We start from the raw sequence: 18,945 nt of genomic DNA, 5'->3' as shown, positions 1-18,945 counted from the left end.
AGTTGTATTCTGAGAAAATGCTTCAGTTACGTCATTGCAGGAATTTATTTTCTAGAACAGATTTCAAGCAAGCATGAGTTTCTCTTTCTTTGGGTCTGTTTTGCTGGGGTTAATCTCAGGGCTTGTCACACTGCCCTCATGTGATGCTAACATGAGGGGTGAGATTATGTATGGGCCCACTGCTTCTCAGATCTCAGGCTTCCCCCACCTCAAATCAAACCCAGTGGTTATTTAGCTGCCCCTGGAGTGTGTTTATGCTTATTAACTTGTAATTAAAGAAAGTTGATCCGGCCTTGCTACAGGCAGGAGGTGAGTGAAATACCATTACTCATATTACAGGACTGCTTTAAGTTGCTATGACAGAAGTCTTTTATTCTTCACACCGAACTCCATTCAGAGTTTGAGTGATTTAACTTAGCAGGGTGCTGAAATTATTACGGGAAAATTTTGCTTTTAAATATCCAATTTTTAAAAAATCGTTTTTGTTTACCTGAAATCGTTGTTTTTTTTTAAAGAAATGTTTTGTATAAAATAATATATTTACCGGGTTAAACTGCAAAAAACTTAATTTAAAAAACAATTTGTTAAAATAGCGTGCCTATTAGTGGCCACTGTTACATTACTCTTACTTTTTTTTAGACACGGCGCTTTTGGTTATAAACGGCCAGTTTTGTTTGTGTGTTTGTTTGTTTTGTTGGTTTTTATGGAGTTCGGCCTAAGCGTCGGCCCAACAATAATTCCACTCGCCTTTAACAGCAGAGAGCTTTTAATGGAAACTGGAACTCCCGACATTTTGTGTTTGCTGTCTCTTAGAGGGCGCTCGTGAGCTAGTCCGCAATGGACGGCGACACAAAAATGTAAATGTTGCCTTGTTACAATTATCTTCTAAAAATTTTCATCGTATTTTTAAACAAATATGTTTTTACAATGACAAACATCATTCTACTTTAATTTTTCACAGATTTCAAGTGCAGTTAAAAAAGTATTTCTTTGCTTATTAGGGACGTCACAGCACCATTAGCAACTTTACGGCAGCTGCCATTTTGATTTCAGGCAAGAAGGCGGCAGCATCAGAGAATTTGTAGCAGCTACCTCTTTGTACCATTACGTTCACTCATCTCAGTCAACTAAATATTCCGAACACTTAAACGTTTCCACTATGTTTTATGTACGCATGTTTATCGTCCATAAATATGTGCCATCAAGAGTTGCCTACTGTCGTAAATACCTTACCAGGCAACTCAGCAAGTATTGGCAGAATAGGTAAATTTGTTTCACAGCGTGAAAAACTAAAACGTAGTGCCATTTTATTTCAATTCAGACGCAGAATAAATACGGTGTTAGCGAATAATACAATAAAATGTGACCTTTTAAAGCTATAAGCAAGTCTAAGTAACTATTTTAGCCGTGTATCTACACTCACTCCTGCTCACTGAGGAGCGCCCCCTGTTGCGCTCCAGGGTGAAGTGCAGCCATTTTGAGTACAGTGGGACCGACAGGAAGTGGAATGGCTATCTTACAGATCGGCTGTGATAACAGCTCGATGCGGACCTGCCGGGCTTTAATTCCCTTTAACTGTGACCCTGATCGCTCTGAAGTTGATTCCAGTAGAGTCAACACAGAAGTGGGAGGCAGGTATGTTTCACTGGAAGATTTAGATTAGAGGAAGATTTTTTGGTAAATTTGTGGGCACTTCTCGAGCAGCCGGGGAGCAGTTGTTTGGAGTTAGCTTAGCTCAGATCACCCGCTTCGGTGCTGGCCCTATCACGGGTAAATCTCAGGTTAGCTTACACTACTGAAGGCAGCTTTAAGGTTACCGTCTTCTTTCCATTTCTATGCATGCTTAATAATATTAATGGCTAAGATACGAGCTCTTCTCCAGCGTTTTCTCCTCGTAGTGCTAACATATGGTCGTTAACCCTCAGGTGAAGCTACTGAGCTGTTTTGAGTGAACTTGAGCGATTACAGACACGATAAGCTATATACTGAGCCCGCAGAGTGCACAGCATCAATTTGAGTCAGACTATGTTTTCAAAGCAGATTAAAGCTCTTTAATTTCTCTGTGTTGGAGGACAGTTCAATGCTAAAGACTTTGAGATTTCTGGAAATTGGTATTTACTGAAACAATAATAATTACTAACAAGTTATTTTCAGTAATTCCCCGTGTTTTTATTTTTATGCAGCTTGTCTGTGGTTTTATGTCCCTGTAACTTGAAACCAACCATTACTGACAAGAGAGACGTTTTTGACCAAAACTGTGGTCCTGCTAACATTTCAGAGGTAAATAATCAAACCTTCATCACATGGGACTTCGCTGTCAGGCTGTTTGTGCTTAATGCTTTTTTCATTACAGTAACACACTGTTTACATTTATTAAGCTCTGAGCTCTGTAAAACGTGTAGCACTCTACAAACATTTGTCCAGGTTAAAGCTGATCGATCACAGCTGTGGGAACGTGGTTCCTATCGAGAGTGCTCCTTGGAACCTTTCTGCTGGTGCCACAGTTGCACAAGAGCGGGATGATTGAAGTGTGCACGACACAAGCAAAGAAAGGACATCAGAGAACACCCGTGTGTTTGTACCGTGAAAACGCAGGCGCACTCAACTGTCGCGCCACATTTTGTCTGAGATCGACACAAGTGATCTCAGAAACGTGGCGTTTACAGTGGAATAGAGTTTAAAAATCAGTTTTAATCATGTTTGATGAGTTTAAAAACTTTCTAAAGTCAGAGGTTTGTGAGAAAATCGTACATATTAAAGCAGCACACATTTGACAAAGATTTTACAGTTTTTCTGCTCATAAATCTGATGTTATAGCCTTATGCTTTTTCCTGGCAAATTCTCGCTGTACTCTGAGAATGACCACTGCTTTATGACTACACAACCTCTCTCTCCTCCTTAGTTTTGCCTGTATCAGTCCTGGTGTGTCTTCATGTGTTTTAAAGTGCAGATTTCGATATTTTCCTCTGATTTGTGTTGGTATGAAGCTGCTGTGTTTGCGTTCTTCCTTTATCTGGATTTATCGGGGTGTCATTTTTGTTTTTCGGTGCCTCTGTTCAGACTCAGGGTTTCTTGTTAAGCGGCCTAGTGAATCACAAGGCTTAGGAGGAATGTCGCCTTGGGCCGACCGTACGCTCGGTGATAAAAGAGCTGTTGTTTTGCACTCTTGTTTTTTCTGCTGAGAAAGCTCTGCTGAGGGTTTTATTTCCTTTCCTGCCGCCTTCTCACCCAGAAAAGAAGAAATGTCTGCAGCCGCCTTTATGAAAGTGGTGCTTGAATCTGCTGAGAGGATGCATCTGTGCCCGTGTGGCGATGTCGTCACCCTGCAGGCTCACATTTTGTAGCTTTAGTAAAGTTTAGCTCCACATTGCCAGTATTTCCTGTTAAGGCCCTCAGACTGCAGAGGAGTGACTCAGTGATCAGTGGGACAGCCACTGTGGGCACCACAGTCTAATGTCCACATCTGGCTTTTGTTCATTGTTCTAAAACCAGCTTTGATGTCGGTGTCTGAAGAAACTACACCGGATAAAATCTGTGACAGAAACGTGCGCTGGTGCCGCCGACCTTTGACACCAGACTCCTCTTCCAGGATTCAAGGAGCTTTATTGTCATTTCCATCACATGTTAACATGAGGTGGAACGAAATTATGTACACACGGTCCCGGAGCTAAAAGAAACAAAATAATGAAGAAACAGAATTTCTTTAAAAAAAAAGAAGTAATAAATAAGTAGTTGTTGTTATTTTTGTTTTTTTAACAAACAGAATAACAAGTAATAAAACAATACGATAAATAAGTATTGCGACCTCTGAGTTCAAATAATTTCCTAATATGCTCATCCTTAAACACTCATGAACTATATTTGTGTTTTTTCTTTAGTCAGGAACTCTCCTGAGATGAAACTCTTTATTTTTGTAACGTTATCAAAGATAACAAAAACAAACAGGATAAAATTAAAATCCGAGCACAAAACGCCAAGCTGCTACGTGCTTTATAGATGGAATTCTCTAATAAACACTTTAAGTGTTTTTAAAGGCTTTACTAAGGTTCAACACAGGAAAATCTGCAGCCTGGGAGAGCCTGGAGGAGGCCGCTGTGTCACCAGTGTAAAGATTTAGCGGTAAATGTGTCCTTATTGGTGTTTTTATAACAACAGAAAATCAAATGGAACGGGCAATGAGGCTGCAGGAGGGTTTATAAGTCGGGAGGCCCGAGGTTCCATTTTATTTATTTTATTTTTTGTTTTTATCACTGCATCCCTCACGGGGGTTTCAAAGCTTCTGTTATAGAGAACAGGCATTGCTGCTTCTGGGGGGATCAGGTGGAATCTTCTTCCAGATGTGGCTGGCTTCTCTGTGCCTCAGCCACAGCTGTCACTTTGTTTTCTATATAAAGTGAATTCTGCTGTGTATGAAATATTAATGGTGTTCATAAGAACTGTGCAGCAGCAGGTGTTTGTTTCAGTTTCACTGCAGAAGCAGAGCGATGTTTTCTGCTTCTCCTCCCGGTTTTCCGTCACACTGTAAAGTAGTGAGGTCAGCGTGTGAGCAAGCAGCGACAGGCTCATGATCTCACTGAGCGGCCTGTGAACCGCCAGACTAACGACACGCTGTAGCTCACAGCTCTTTAAAGGAGTCTGTGAGGTTTTGATTTGAGCTTCCTCTTTCTGTACCATTCACTGTATCGATATCAGCAGCTGTGGTTTGTTATCTATCCTAAACGAAGAGGAAGTGAAGCAAGAGGAACTACAGTGTAAATCTTTCTGACGTATCCTTTGATTGGCGGCAGCAGCTGACCACTACTGACAGACAATCATGTCGTTCCTCAGAGAAACTTTGACACTCTGATATTTAATGCTTTTCAGGGAGCGCTGCCCACGCTGCCTCTTGTTAACAGTCTCTGTTTTCTGTCACTAAAGTGAAGGAGGAGCAGCTGCCTACCTGGTCCCTTTAGCCCACACCTCTATAATGTCCCCACGGCTCCGCCCACACTGACCGTCTTCTCCCCGGCGTGCAGAAAGACACGGCTAGTATGCAGCAGAACTGTCGCAGCTTTTCCATGAAGTGGCGCTGCTGAGAAACGATCAGTCGGGGCTGTACTGCGGGCGCCGCCATGGATGACTTCACTACAAGGACGTATGGCACGAGTGGCCTGGACAACAGACCGCTGTTTGGAGAGACGTCCGCTCGGGTATGATGTCAGCCATTACTGATGTTTCTGCAGGAGAGCGACTGGGCTGTGTATAAAGAGCAAAAGCTGCTGAGGACTACTTTCAGCAGCGGATTAATCTGAATATTTATTAACTGTTGCTTGTACTGAAGTAATTCATTAGAGTCACTTTAGCTGAAAATGATCAGGTCTGATCAGCAGTGCGTAATCCTCAGGGTGATGCACTCATCTGATCTGTTTCTTGCAGGATCGAATCATCAACACGGCAGTGGGGGGATTTACGTCTGTGGTGGTTCTGGTGAGTTCCGCATCGTTCATACAGACCTAAAAAAATGTCACCACACCTGCTCTGGCACACAGGAAGAAGCCGCTCCTGAGTGGGCGGAGGTGAAACCAGCCAGTCTAGCAGCTGCTGCTCTTCTCCTCTCAGTGCAGTGTCTCAATCTTTTTTTTTTCTTTTTTTTTTTGTCCCTGAACACATCTGTCCATCAGCCAGAGACCTCTTTGATCTAAAACCCATGCTGCTGGTGTCCTGAGACAGAATTACAAAGCCTGACCTTGCCTGTCTGTCTGAAGCTCAGAGTAAGGAGTAGAATAAAGGAACTCAAACTTGGGATTATTTTCATAACTGTTAACAGCATCATTTAATATTTGTGCAGCTAAATTATCCACCAGGTAGCTGGATATCCTTACGGCTAATGATTTGTCAATCACAAGCTGTGAACCAATGAGCATACCTCAGGTAACCCTCCTTTCAACCAAACCAAACCAAAGTTCACCAGCTTTTATCTTTTCTTCAGTGTGCCTAAAAACGTGGGACTGAGCCAGTAAGTTTATCAGAAAAGTGTTTCCCGAGGGTCAGCGACATCTCGCCCTGGAGCTATCGGCCATATTGGATGTGATATTAAAAACAGGTCGTGAGGGGAGAATGTTGTTCCCAGACCTGGTGTTGCTAGGTGAAATCGCAGCTGTCTATGGTTTCCTGTAGGCTGAACACGAGACATCAGCATATCTGCAAACACTCACTGAGTGGAACGGCATTAAAACCCCAAAAAGTGGGGGGCAAACAGAAAATGGAACATTCACCTTCAAAGTAAAAGTTGCACATTTTGAAACATGAGCTCTGAGATGAAACCCTTACTTTGAAGGACAACGCTTTCAGTTTGTGTCGCATGACCAGAATGGACAAGTTCATGTCAGCTGACTGCAAAACGGTTGCACGACCAAAAGTGTTAGCAACCACAGCTATCAGAAGTCTTTACCATCTCTGGCTGCGACTGTCGCTTCATGCGGGTTGTGCTCAAAAGAACGTACAGAAGAGTGACGTATGTTCACTAGCATGTATTTTTATTCACGAGCATTTGTTTTGCAGGTGACTGTCATCTGTTCCTTTGTGTTTCCCACGATGCCTCCGCGGCCGCTGAACATCTTCTTCGCCGTGTGCATCCTGCTGACCTGCAGCTCTACGTTAGTGCTGGTAAACAAACATGGCCAAATGCTCACGCAAAGGTCGCCGGGTCACAGAAGGGAGCCTTTAAACGTCTGTTCTCTGTCTTGCAGATATTCTGGTACCGGCAGGGCAACCTGGAGCCCAAATTCAGGAATCTGATCTACTTCATGCTGGCGTCCATCGTGCTGCTGTGTATATGTGCCAACCTCTACTTCCATGACGTCAGGTAAAGGCAGGGCCAAGGAAGCGGGAACAAGGGAACACGTAGCCTTCATGAGCAGGACCAGCGTGAAGGAGTCACATGACCAAAATAATAACTGTTACATAAACTTGAACCTGGTGTGGAATCAGCACCAGTGGGAACTGTGCACAGAGACTTGACTCAGTGTGGGATGATGATGTACTGTAAGAGGTGACAAACTGCTGGAGCACAACACACAGTCGACTGTTTATACGCACAAAAAATCCACCTCTGATTCTCAGAGTCGCTTTAAATCTGACGTCTTTTACATTTATCTTTCCTTCACTCTCACGTTTGATCTGCAGTTCTTTAAAGATATGAGTTTTGATCATTAAACTCCAACAAAACGCCATCAAAGGTCCCATTAACAGGACAGCAGGAGGCAGGAATGCAGGCTGGATGTCAGAGAGCTCCTTTACTCACCAGCTTCGCTCTGTTTTTTCCCAGGGAGAAAGTGTCCAAAAACAAAACCTGTAGTTCCTCTAGTGGCCACTAGAGGCTGGCACCAGCAGTGAGTCGGTAGACTCCCTTGTTAAAACACAGAAATAAACATATTTTTATCCTGATACACTGTTCAAACCTTTAACAGCTGCAGCAGAGATGAACCATGGTGGTGCCCAACAAACCTGAGACGTCACAATGGCCATGTCCATCTTTTATATACAGACTGTGGACATTATGAAGGCATAAACATGTTTTATCCTAAATCTACTTCCAAAGTGGACTCTTCAGAACAATTCAAACATAGACAAGCTCACAAAGGGAACAAAGGACCAGGCCACTGTCATACCATAACCTCATCTTATCTGTTAGTCTGAGAATCTGCTAATTATGGATTATAGTATGCCATGCCACCACCACCCCTTCTCAGGAGAGAAAACGGAAGCTAATGGTGGTGTGTGTCGTCTGTTACCATTAACTAATATAAAAACCCATAGTGGTGCATTCAGGGGGCTTTCTGTCCTCAGCCCAAATTCAGATGTATTCTGCTGCTGTTACCTGCTCAGGTGAGAACCAGGTGGGCTTTTCCTTTAACCTGGATGCAGGCTGTGAGCATGGAGGGAAGCAGCAGTTCAGTACTGTAGACGTTAGCAGGCAGCTGTAGCAGCACATCGGAAATATGCAAACCTGTGTTTTCTCCGTCTGTCGGCTTCTGATAACCGTGTATATAATTACTGTCCACATGTGGCTGAGAGGATTTTAAGTTGGATTTAAATGCCGAATTACACAGACTGCCAATTCTTTGCACTAAGCATTTCTAAATCACACACACTCTCTCTCTACCCTTTTTCTCTCTCAGGCCAGCTGTAGCACCAGTGGAAATGAATGAAAGCTTTGTAAATGGCTTTACCCATAAAGCTGTGTCACTGTTATTAATCTGGCTGTTTCAGATCCATTCAGTCCTCAAGCATCCATTCCTCCTGCTGCTCCTGCTTTATGACCTGTTATTCATATAAGGTTTTCAGTTTTCCAATTTTCCAAAAAACACCATCGAGGGTTTAAAAGCCTTCAGATCCTCTTTTCAATAAAGTTTAAAAAAAAAAAAAAAACAGGAGCAGCTATGACTTCTGACTAGTTCAAGCAAAACTCACAAAAAACATCAAAACCAGCAGCACTCCCATCTCTGCGCCATCTGTTGGAATGAATGCTCTCTGAGGGACTATTTTCAGCTGCGGATAAATCCAGCGGGTGTTACAGGCGTTACCAGCTATGAAACAATGGAAACAGAGCTGTGTGTTACAGAGGAACAGGATAAACCTCTTTAGGGCAAATAAGCCCAGCCTTTCACAATAAAAGCCAACCTGACCACAGCTTCAGGATTATGTTTTTTTTACTTTAAAATTTCACATAAGTTCCTGCTGAAAACAGCAGTTTACGATTTAAAGTCTTCAAAAATGAGCATAAATAAATAAAGGTGTACTTAAGTCATGAAAAAACAGGTGGAAAATGTGTAACATTGAACTATTCCTTTGAGTTCTGTTGATCATTGTCACCATCCCGACAAAACAACTTCATGTAAAATGAAAAAGGATGATTTTTCAGATCCAAGGGTCCATTCACATTAAAGTGTCCAGGCTTTAGAGTCTCTTTGGCACTGCGGTCATTTCATTCAGGGACTCCAAAAATGTTCCGTTTAGTTTTAAAGTGCTTGCATCCGTTAAAGAGGAAACGGGAAGCAGGAGAGGAGGGAGTATCACAGTCTGACATGCCGGGTCAAGCCCAAGGGTGGAGGTGTCGCCCTGAGCGACAGCTGCAGCGGGAAGTCCGACTCAGTCAGAGACTTCCTGGTTTTCCAAGATGGGATCTGATGAAAAACAAAGGAAGTGATGCTCAGGTGAAATTCGTGCAGCAGTATGAATACTCTGATTACACACTTGGAGAGAAACTTCAGGCTATATTTTTCATGTTAAACAATTCTTGTTTCTTTAATTTATTTTTCTATTTTTAATCATCAGAATTTCCAAGTGCACCACAGGGTTAGAGGGCATCAGATTTGGAAGCCTGGGTATTTTCACCACCCCGCCATACAGCTGGGCGGCGTGGACACTAAAGCACAACCTCATCATTTAAAAGACACGAAGGCTTGAAAACCCAATCAAACAGTGTGAATTTAAAGCAGCGCACGCAGCACACAGGGACTCGTCTCTGAGCAGTAAAGGAGATGCTGAGCCTCGTGGGTCACGGTTGCCATAGTTTCACTGACAGGAGGCAGAGCATAGATTCGCAGTTACGTTCTACTTTAACTGTGTGTGCGTGTTACCCGTTAGTGTGCTACTGATGTTGGGAGGAGACACGATCAGCACGGCACTCCCAGACGTTATCCCAGAATGCACCATTGGAGCCTCCATCGGGGGGGAACGCAGGCCCTGACACACACACAAACACACACTGTTGTATTGTTCAGTCATCATTGTGTGCTCCCTCTGGGTACAAGGACAACACAGCTGACTTGGTTGTGTTGTGACCCCACCCTCCCCCCTTGTTTTTTCTCACTGTACAAATATATTTATTTGTTTTGTTTAAGTTAAAATTCTTACATATTCTGGTCATAAAAAAGTTTTAATCCACAAAACTGGCTTCTATTATTTTGTCCACCCCTTTATTTCTCAACAAAAACAGAACGATACTAACAGAAAGCTTTTCGAATTAAAAGCACGCAAACAACGTGTGAGGAAAAACTGAAGCTTCTACTTTGTCTGTGTCACTGAAGCCATTCGTCATTGGCTCCTGAGTTTCCGTGGCGACACTCTCCGACCCCTCCAACAGACTTGCGGCGTCGAGACGATCGTCCTGGCCCCGGGTCTCAGTCTCCACCACCAGCTGCTGCTGGCTGAGGGCTTCAGAGGAGGAGGAGGCGGGGTCAGAGGTGACAGTCTGGATGATGACGCCATCGCTGGAGCAGAGACTGTCGGCCTGGAGATGGAAAGCATGTGAAAAGACGCACACACACACACACACGTTTACCCTCAGCAGGGCAATAAACTGACCGACAGACTGTGGAGGATAATGTGTTCATGAGATGAGGGCGAGGAGCTCGTCGTCAGGGTAACGGTGCTGTTATTGGCTAAGCTCAATGGAAGGCCCTGATTGGGTGTCGTCTGGAGGTAGTAGGTTCCCGGGGTGCCGGTGGGCTGCAGGTGGAACGACTGCACAAAGAAAAGGTTTTAAATTCATTCATATTCATGTGTTTTATTGTGAAAGGCGCTCGTGGTGCTTACCGGCAGGATCTCAAAGGTCTGCAGCGCTCCAGCATTCAGTGTGATGGTCTCGCTGTCGCTAGCTGCTGCCGCTGAATCTGACGCTAACACAGAAACACAAACAGAGCAACAGTCAGAGGTCTCGCTGTCAGGACAAGAACATCTTCAGCTGCAGGCAGCACACCTGTTACACGCTGTCCAACAGGTAAACCTCAGTCACCTTCTTCTCTGATTCATCAGCGTAGTCTGGTTCTAATTCTTCTTCTTCTATGGTGGTTTAGTATCTCCATAAAAAAAAATAGTGTGGCCACAGCAGCAGCACACGCAGAGGAAGTGAACATGTGGGTGGTGTAGTGCAGGCGTGCGAGGCTCACCCAGGTGTGTGATCTGCAGCGGGATCTGTAAGGGAATCTGCAGTGCGGCCACAGAGCTAGGGGCGGGGCTGGCTCCGCCGCTGTTCTCGTCTAATCGGGTGAGTCGGATCTGAAGGGAGGAGGGGCTGCCCGGAACAGATGCTGACTGCGAGTGCGAGGAGGCCATGAGCTCCTGGAGGCCCTTCAGGAGGACTAGCGACGCAAACCACATCACGAGATTTTAATAATAGAAGAAGAGAATCAGAAACATGAGGAAATAAATGACGGTATTAATTTGTGTGTGTGTGTGTGTGTGTATCCATACCACTGAAGGGGATGTCCTTGTGATTGGCCACTTGTCTCTTGATGCTCCACCACTTTGATCGGAGCCACTGGGGTGATCGAACGCTGCTCCATCCGCCGGCGAGATCCTCCCACTTAATTTCATTCTCATCATCCACGTCAAGCTCTGATATCCTGAAACACGGTATCAAGCTTACACATGGTTTACTATGCTCGCTCACACACACGTGTGCACGCCCACACCGCCGTACCTGCGTACAAGATTCAAGTCATCTTCCTTCGTCCACTCAGTTCCTCCACTGTGCTTCCAGTTCAGGTAGTTCAGCCATTTAGACCGACACTGCTTTTCTGAGCGTGTGCGGACTCGATCAGCCACCGTCGCCCATGACACGCCTCCTGTGACCGCCGACCCCGGTGACACCCCTGCCATCTCGTATACGACCTCGGCAAGCCGTCGCTCCTCGTCCTCGCTCCATTTACCTGGTTTTTAAAAACAGAGCGAATTTCAAAATAAAAGCAAGCATTTAAATATCTCTACAAGTACAAACGGCTGCTGTGCAGTACCTGTGTTGCACGTGTCCTTCATCAGCCGGCAGCGATCTTTCACAGAGGATGCACTGCGACCTAGTGCAGCACCGATAGTCGCCCAGTCGTTCCCGTGTTTCTCCCTCAACCTAAACGCATCACATATAAACACGGGTTAGTGTGAAATCCATTTTACACCGTCATCAAGCGCTCGTTAAAACAAAGTTGTACTTACGCCTTCAGCTTCTCGATCTCATCAGGAGTGTACCTAAGACACAAACCACTCCTTAAACAAAAACCAACAAACTTGCACTGCCTTTCTTACACCATCTTTTCTCTGTGCACTCACTTGCCGACATGGTTGCGGTTGTCGTACATCCGGAGGACTCGTCTGTAGACGGCAAACAGCGGCCTGTTCAATCCCAACGCCACGGAGCGGTAGAAGTCCTTCCTCTCCTCTTTGGACATCTCAAAGATGATCTCTGCCGGGTCCTCGATGCCGCGGCCCTGAGATCGTGGCCACAAGAACAGTTTAACGTCATCAGACGTCACAGAGGCAGAAATTATGTCAGGGACCAACCCCACGTACCTTCACGTACTGGTCGATGTTCCTCATGAGGATGTCGATCTCCTCTTTAGACCACATGCCCTGTTTCCACTTATGACCTGAAAAGGAAGAGACATGAAAACCTGCATTGTTTCTAATGAACAGCAGGGGGTGACTCGTCTGGACTCCAGCCATATGAAAGTCTTTCCTGAGGAGTTCATGGTTCCAGTCGCTGGTTTGAGTAAAAAATTATGTTTATTTTATACATTCTGGTTTCATTTAAAGTCAAAAAGGAGAAGAAAAATCAGCTTTTAACCAGACTTTTTTTTCCCTTTGTTAAGTTTGGCTTTATTAGAACTTTTTATTGTGTACTTTGCTGCTGCTAACGGACTCCAACATCCATCGAGGCAGACTACGAGGTGTGCAGTAGGAGTCCTAAATAAACATCATGCTGTCTTCAACAGGACTCTAAACTAGAGTCTGACACCATGAAGTCATCAGGAAAGAGTTCACTGAGCTCATTTTCACACAGACTTCCAAACAGTCTGACTTCTTTTGGGCCGTGCTGTTTTCTCTAAGCCTCTCAGTGAGCTGCATTCACTGTCTGCTACAGAGGTTCTGGCCTCGTTGGTACCTTTATTAGCCAGCGTGTCTTTGTCTTCTTTAGTTGTGAACCAGGCCTGACTGACAGGCGACACCTCCGTCTTCTGATTGGCTGAGAGGGAGTCTTCATCTTCCTGTAGGATCTGCAAACACAAAGTGATCAAAATGAAAACCTCTGTTCAGTCACACCCCGTTCTCTTACATTTAATCCATTTCATATAAATAAAACTCCTTTTTGTTTTCCGTCACTTTGTTTTTATTAAAGCAGAAACAGCTCACTTTTAACTGGTGGCTCATCCTTACAGGAAACTACACAGAGCAAACACAGAACGCTTAGAATAAGAAAAAAGGAGCCTGAGCACCACCTGAATCTGAGTGACGCTGTCCTCAGAGAGCTCGTCCGCCGTGGGCGTCATCGTCACCTCAAAGGTCTCCGCCTGAGTGTCCGACACTGAGAAACGACACGGAAAATCTTTTACCCTCGAACCTTATTATCCCGCCAGAAACCCAAACAACTTCACATATCTGAAGCTTTATTTGTGCCATTTAATGCAGACATTAACAGCAAACACCATAAACCAGCATGAGGATGATGACGTCACCAGCAGGTACTTTCTGGCTAAGGAGACCAGGATCTGAACAATCTGAGTTACCTCACTTGTATTTTCTGTTATTTTTGCTGGATTTGAGTAAATTTAGAGTTTGAGTAAATGAAAACCCTCTGATCAGGATGCAGCTGCAGCAGCTGTTAGCAGCAACCGTGTGAGGTGATTTCAGTGTGACTCACTGTAGTCATGAACGGGGAACGGTCCAGAGCTCGTCTGACCTGGCAACGTGACGACGGAGAACTGAGGCGTGTCCGAGTTTTCCTGCTCGTGTGTGGAGAGTCGCAGCTTCTTCTGGAGTGGCTCCGAGTCCTCGTCTGCACACACACACACACACAGGGCGACCGTGGCTCAGGGGGTTGGGAATCGCATCTGTAACCGGAAGGTCGCCGGTTCGATCCCTGGGCTCTCTGTCCTGGTCGTTGTGTCCCTGGGCAAGACACTTTACCCTACTTGCCTACTGGTGTTGGCCAGAGGGGCCGATGGCGCAATATGGCAGCCTCGCTTCTGTCAGTCTGCCCCAGGGCAGCTGTGGCTACAACTGTAGCTGCCTCCACCAGTGAGAGTGAATGAATAGTGGTATTGTAAAGCGCTTTGGGTGCCTTGAAAAGCGCTATATAAATCCAATCCATTACACACACAATTATTTCTATAGCCTTAATCTGACAAAAACATCATCTAAAGTTTTTGTTGTTATTTTTAGTTTCACTTTTATATTAATTGGGGTTTTTCTTACGTATACGTTTTAAGAAGTGTCACATTTATTAGAAAAAACAACAATTTTTTTTTTTTTAAATTGGGTAATTTCAAAACTTGGAAAATTATCAGGAGAAAAATTCATTTATGAGGAAAAAAAGACAAATTATCAGAAAAAATGACCAATTTACATGAATTTAAAAAATTCAAAAAAACTTAAAAACTGAAAAATATGAGGAAAACGCTCAAATTTATAGGAAAAATGACAAGAAAACATCACAAATTTGAACCCTGGCTGTTCTGTTTCCACTCAGGTGCAGTGTAAGAGAAACAAACCCACAGGAGCAAAAAAGTAAATAAATAAATGTGACAATTAAAAAAACAAAAGTGTTTTAATTTAATCAAAATCACCACACAGAATGTTAAAATTAAAAACCCTGAACATACTTTAAGTGTACTGATTAGTTACTGATGGGATTTGTGTGTGTGTGTGTGTGTGTGTGTGTGTGTGTGTGTGTGTGTGTGTGGACCCACCAGAGGGAGGACAGTGCAGTATGATGCTTCCATCACTGTCCTGAGTGAGCGTGACAGATTTGACGTTTTCTAAAGCGCCGGCGTCGTCGTCCTCTGCTGCTAAACTCATCCTGCAGCTGCAGAGAGACACAAAGACGAACTCAGAGCGATTTCACAGCCACAGGTGTTCTCAGGTACTAATTTCTCTACGAACACACCAAATTATCACAATTTGGTGTGTTCGTAGTAGGCTGCAAAGCGGCTTGTAGGTTAGAGGCGCCCTATATAGGATTATTCTCTCTTTTTTCTCGATCAGCGTCTGCTATACTCAATGATATAATAGAAGAAGTGCTGAAGCAGCTTCTTTGGTATTTACAGGGTTCAACCGGCTGTTATTTTGGCATCAAACACCTCAGGGTCACCTCAATCAGTTAGAAACCTTCATAAGAAAAACTATTTACAGCAAAGATCTGCAAGGACTGGGACGGATTTCGACTCTGTGGGTGCCTGAAGATGGGAAAATCAAGATTTCTACACACTAGATCTGACTAATGACTAATCTCAGTCCTGATTAAGCTTGTTAATTATTTGCTTCTTTAAAAAAATAGTAATAAAATGTCACTTTCCAAGTGAGTCATTTTTCTGTCCAACCATCAGGGTTTTTCTAGCTCCAAATGGGTCATTTGGGTGATTGATCACATAATTATATTTTTTAAATATGTACATATATTATATATAGAAAAAAAATCACACTAACTGCCTAAAACTCAAATTTCACTGACAGTGATAAAATAATAACAACAATAATAATAATAATAAAAACAATGCACATGGCACAGTTAGCACCCTCTTAATAAAAAGAAGCACAACACGGTAAATAAAACATCATTTATTAATTTTAGGTGAGGTATAGAAGTGTTGCTTTTGTAATTTTTAAGACATGTTATGATGCTGAGTTTGCAAAAATGAAAGTATCAAATGTTTTAGCAGATGTTTTTTATAATGAAAAAGAGCTGATAGGCAACTAAACTAAAAATCACAGTCAGAACTCCCTTCTGAAATCTGACACTTTAAGCTAAGCGCCATCACTGTGACTCAGTTCCAGCAGTGTCACTGTAGATGTGTGATGCATGTGATCTTACACCGGTTTATGAAGACAATAAATACTGTAAACCATACAAGTTAACATGTGTTACTTTTATTGTGTACACGCCAAGCTGCTTTGAAAAACAGAAGGATTAAAAGAAAAATTGAATGCTCACAGACAGTTCTTTTCCCCAACAATAAAGTATAATAACATTTGTTATTATCAGATGCGGCCGGTAAATTCAGGGGAGTACCTATCATTTTTTACGTGATTTATAAAATGTAATAATTCTACCCTGCTCGCTGCCGCCCCCCACTGTTTTGAGGGGAAATATAACAAACAAAGAAAGGTGTAAATTATTTTCAAATATTCCGCATTTCTTTGACAGCGAGTTCACAGAATTTAAGTCTTTAATGTTTTCCTTCAATTTACGATCAATGATATGTTTACTGGCATTTAATTATCAAAACTCTATCAAATTTGGAGGTTTTTAAACGGAGTTTGGCGGACGCTGCTGTGCATCGTTATTTACACTGATGAAAAGATCAATTCTGCGCAGACTAACGCATCTTTAATGGTACGCTTACATGAATATTAGAAAAGAGACCAGCGCTGTTCTAACGCATAAGCTGTAATGTGATACGAACAAAGACCGGCATTCCCAACACTCAGTGACGCTGACTCCATGCTAACCGTTAGCCTGCTGAAAGCTAAGCAGCTGAATGAAAGACGAAAACTCTCCGGCGCCATGTTAGTCGACAAGCTGCAGCTTATGGCGTCTGTGCAGTTTGACACTGTTTTTGCGCTTTATTCTCGGCTTTGGTGCAGTTTTTATGGCTCCGAGTTTTCTCCGCACCTCTCACTGGCTTCGACTACCAAACAGACGGTGAATTTTACTTTTGATTTGGCTACTTACTTCCTGTTTTTAGTCCGGGAACTTGCAAGTTACCAGGATGAAGGTAAGTGCCAGGATGGAGGCTCGGCTGCGCGAAGGCCAGCGGGCTGCCAGGTCCGTACAGTATCCGTAAATTGTTCATGCCTATGTTAATTATATTTCATGGTTTTTAATAAACGACATCTACGACTGAAGCGCCATAAAAAGGTAAAAAGGAAAACACATTTTTGTTTGATTAAAACATGTAACAAATCAATAAAACTGAAAGTTGTAAGAGTAAAAAATATGAGGTTTTCTTTCCCCTCGTGAATTTTGCATTTTTCTCTGGCAAATGTGTGATGAGTTGTTGTTTTTTTTTTTTTAATTTAACAAGTTTTTTTTTCTCATTTGTGTTTTATTGGTTTTCTTATTTATACAACATGTACAACAATACAACTTTATCACAGTGTGTGTGTTGGGCGGGGGGGAACAAGACAAAAACAAACAAACCACAAAATACAACGAGATTATACAAAATCGGGCCTCCCATTTTGTACATAGTTCAACCATTTCGAGCAGTATTCGTCAAATGAGTCCGCCTGCAACTTTAGCCTAAAAGTTATTCTTTCCATAACAAAAATAGTATATATCACGTCAGTCCACTCATTTATAGTAGGAGTATCCTCATTAAGCCAACAACGGGTTATGGCCTTTTTGGAAGCTACCAACAGCACACTGAACAAATATTTATCCGCTTTACATAGTTTAAGACTCTAAGTTACCTAGGTACAATACTGCAAAATTAAATTGTATTTTCTTTTGGAAGATTGTTTCCAGGACCTTATGTATTTCCTTCAAAAATGGAGCCACACAAGGACATTCCCAAAAAATGTGGAAATGATTTGCTGCTGCATGTCCACACTGCCTCCAGCATGTTGTCTTATGGGAATAATTGGATTTTTGAGCCGGGGTATTAAAATAATGAATTACATTCTTCCAACTGAATTCCCTCCACGAGGAGGCGCTTGTTACCGACCATTGCTGCCTACAGATCCCATCCCATTCCTCTCCTGTTAGGGATAGATTACCCTCTGTTCCCATCTTGCTTTAACATATCTTGTATCATGACCCCAGGTTGGTCAGTGAACGATATAATATAGAAATAATTTGTTGATAGGGTGCATCTCTAAATGCATTCTCGAATATGTAAATAATTTCTTCATTCCCAGTCGATAACTGGTGATGTTTTAGCTTTTATTCAGGAAGTCCCTCAGTTGCAAATATCTAAAAAAAAGTCTTGATTTTGCAACCCAAACTTATTCTTAAGGTCCTGGAAACTCATCACTTTTCCGTCTTTCAACAAGGTACTGTATGTGGTGAGACCTTTATTAGCCCACCACCTAAGAAATCCAGCTCTGTGATTTAATTGATACTTTTTAAGTACTCTTTTCCATGTCTGTATTGAGCTTACCATCCAATGGTTGCCCGGGGCTCCCAGGAGACGTAACTTTGAGGGATCTCCTATCAGTGCCCCGATAGGGAAGTTGCCTCCCAAGGAAAATTCCACTTCCTTCCATCTTGAACAATATCCAGGTTTACACCAGCCCACCAGAGTCCTTATTTGGGTTGTCCTATAATAAGTCATGTAGGCAAGGGAGGCCCAGTCCTCCTCTATCCTTGGGAAGCTGAAGTGTTTTAAACTTAACTCTTGGCTTTTTACCCGCCCATATAAATCTGGAGAGGATCCTATCCCATTCTGCTATCTATCAGTATCTATCAGGGCTTTCTATAGAAACTACTGAGAACTTGTGTTTTTTGTACATTCAGTTTGTATCCCGAGTAGGACCCATACTCCAGTTAATTTAACTATTTAAAGTCTTAGAATTTTATTTTTATTTGCTTATTTTGTTAGTTAATGCTTGATTTTACCTCCCTGGTGAAGTCCTTTAATTCATTCATTCGTTAGTCTTCTGTCCCATTATTGATATGAATTATAAATAAAATAAACAAACACACTGCAGATTTAATAATTAAAACAGAGTAAAATCAGGATTACAGAACTGAGTGGATTTAAGAACAGGTGTAAACTACAGAAACAACGTACTGAAACACGGCAGCTTCTTCAAACCACTCAAATCAAACCTGGCAACAACTATTTCCGCACTGAAATCTGTCCGGGTAGCCACATGGAATATTTCTTACTGTTTGAGCTACTTCTCTTGTAGTTTTTAGAAATTAAAATTATCATTTTTAATTTAATAAATGTTTGTCTTTCTTAGTGT

At 42.8% G+C, this 18,945-nt stretch overlaps 2 protein-coding genes across 6 annotated transcripts; one reads left to right on the top strand and one right to left on the bottom strand.

The window, feature by feature from the left end:
• The first annotated feature begins 1,221 nt into the window (after positions 1 to 1,221).
• On the top strand, positions 1,222 to 9,932 carry tmem243b (transmembrane protein 243, mitochondrial b). 4 transcript variants are annotated; one of them, XM_085436047.1, is made up of 6 exons: positions 1,222 to 1,635; positions 2,184 to 2,280; positions 4,918 to 5,189; positions 5,416 to 5,466; positions 6,541 to 6,645; positions 6,729 to 9,932. In XM_085436047.1, exons 3-6 carry the CDS (start codon positions 5,112 to 5,114, stop codon positions 6,846 to 6,848), a joined length of 354 nt encoding a protein of 117 aa, XP_085292173.1. In that variant the 5' UTR covers positions 1,222 to 1,635; positions 2,184 to 2,280; positions 4,918 to 5,111; the 3' UTR covers positions 6,849 to 9,932. The 4 variants fall into 4 exon arrangements, with proteins under 4 accessions (XP_085292173.1, XP_085292175.1, XP_085292172.1 ...); XM_085436049.1 differs by lacking the exon at positions 2,184 to 2,280 and having other exon boundaries at positions 5,016 to 5,189; XM_085436046.1 differs by lacking the exon at positions 2,184 to 2,280.
• On the bottom strand, positions 8,537 to 18,171 carry dmtf1 (cyclin D binding myb-like transcription factor 1). 2 transcript variants are annotated; one of them, XM_085436045.1, is made up of 17 exons: positions 18,135 to 18,171; positions 14,724 to 14,839; positions 13,676 to 13,810; positions 13,254 to 13,339; positions 12,920 to 13,031; positions 12,328 to 12,404; positions 12,088 to 12,245; positions 11,974 to 12,006; positions 11,778 to 11,887; positions 11,465 to 11,693; positions 11,236 to 11,387; positions 10,932 to 11,123; positions 10,579 to 10,661; positions 10,348 to 10,506; positions 10,052 to 10,273; positions 9,621 to 9,726; positions 8,537 to 9,164 (listed from the first exon to the last, which is right to left on the bottom strand). In XM_085436045.1, the coding sequence occupies exons 2-17, from the start codon at positions 14,830 to 14,832 to the stop codon at positions 9,130 to 9,132; spliced, it is 1,998 nt and encodes a 665-aa protein (XP_085292171.1). In that variant the 5' UTR covers positions 14,833 to 14,839; positions 18,135 to 18,171; the 3' UTR covers positions 8,537 to 9,129. The 2 variants fall into 2 exon arrangements, with proteins under 2 accessions (XP_085292171.1, XP_085292170.1); XM_085436044.1 differs by lacking the exon at positions 18,135 to 18,171 and adding an exon at positions 16,706 to 16,791.
• Positions 18,172 to 18,945: the final 774 nt, after the last annotated feature.

This window comes from Copadichromis virginalis, linkage group LG17 (assembly GCF_057382275.1).
Source record: "Copadichromis virginalis isolate Kocher_CV1m ecotype Utaka linkage group LG17, C_Virginalis_male_GT1.1, whole genome shotgun sequence".
Taxonomy (NCBI): Eukaryota; Metazoa; Chordata; class Actinopteri; order Cichliformes; family Cichlidae; genus Copadichromis; species Copadichromis virginalis.
This window is presented reverse-complemented; position numbering and strand designations above follow the sequence as displayed.

Bases quoted from the DNA above. Each gene is read 5' to 3' on its own strand.
- tmem243b (XM_085436049.1), top strand. From the start codon at position 5,112: ATGGATGACTTCACTACAAGGACGTATGGCACGAGTGGCCTGGACAAC. The intron at 5,190-5,415 runs GTATGATGTCAG...TGTTTCTTGCAG, and splicing joins TTGGAGAGACGTCCGCTCGG to GATCGAATCATCAACACGGC. The intron at 5,467-6,540 runs GTGAGTTCCGCA...TTTGTTTTGCAG, and splicing joins TTACGTCTGTGGTGGTTCTG to GTGACTGTCATCTGTTCCTT.
- dmtf1 (XM_085436045.1), bottom strand. From the start codon at position 14,832: ATGAGTTTAGCAGCAGAGGACGACGACGCCGGCGCTTTAGAAAACGTC. The intron at 11,694-11,777 runs GTACTGCACAGC...TTTAAAAACCAG, and splicing joins GAAGGACACGTGCAACACAG to GTAAATGGAGCGAGGACGAG. The intron at 9,727-10,051 runs GTAGAAGCTTCA...TGTGTGTGTCAG, and splicing joins GCTTCAGTGACACAGACAAA to GGCCTGCGTTCCCCCCCGAT.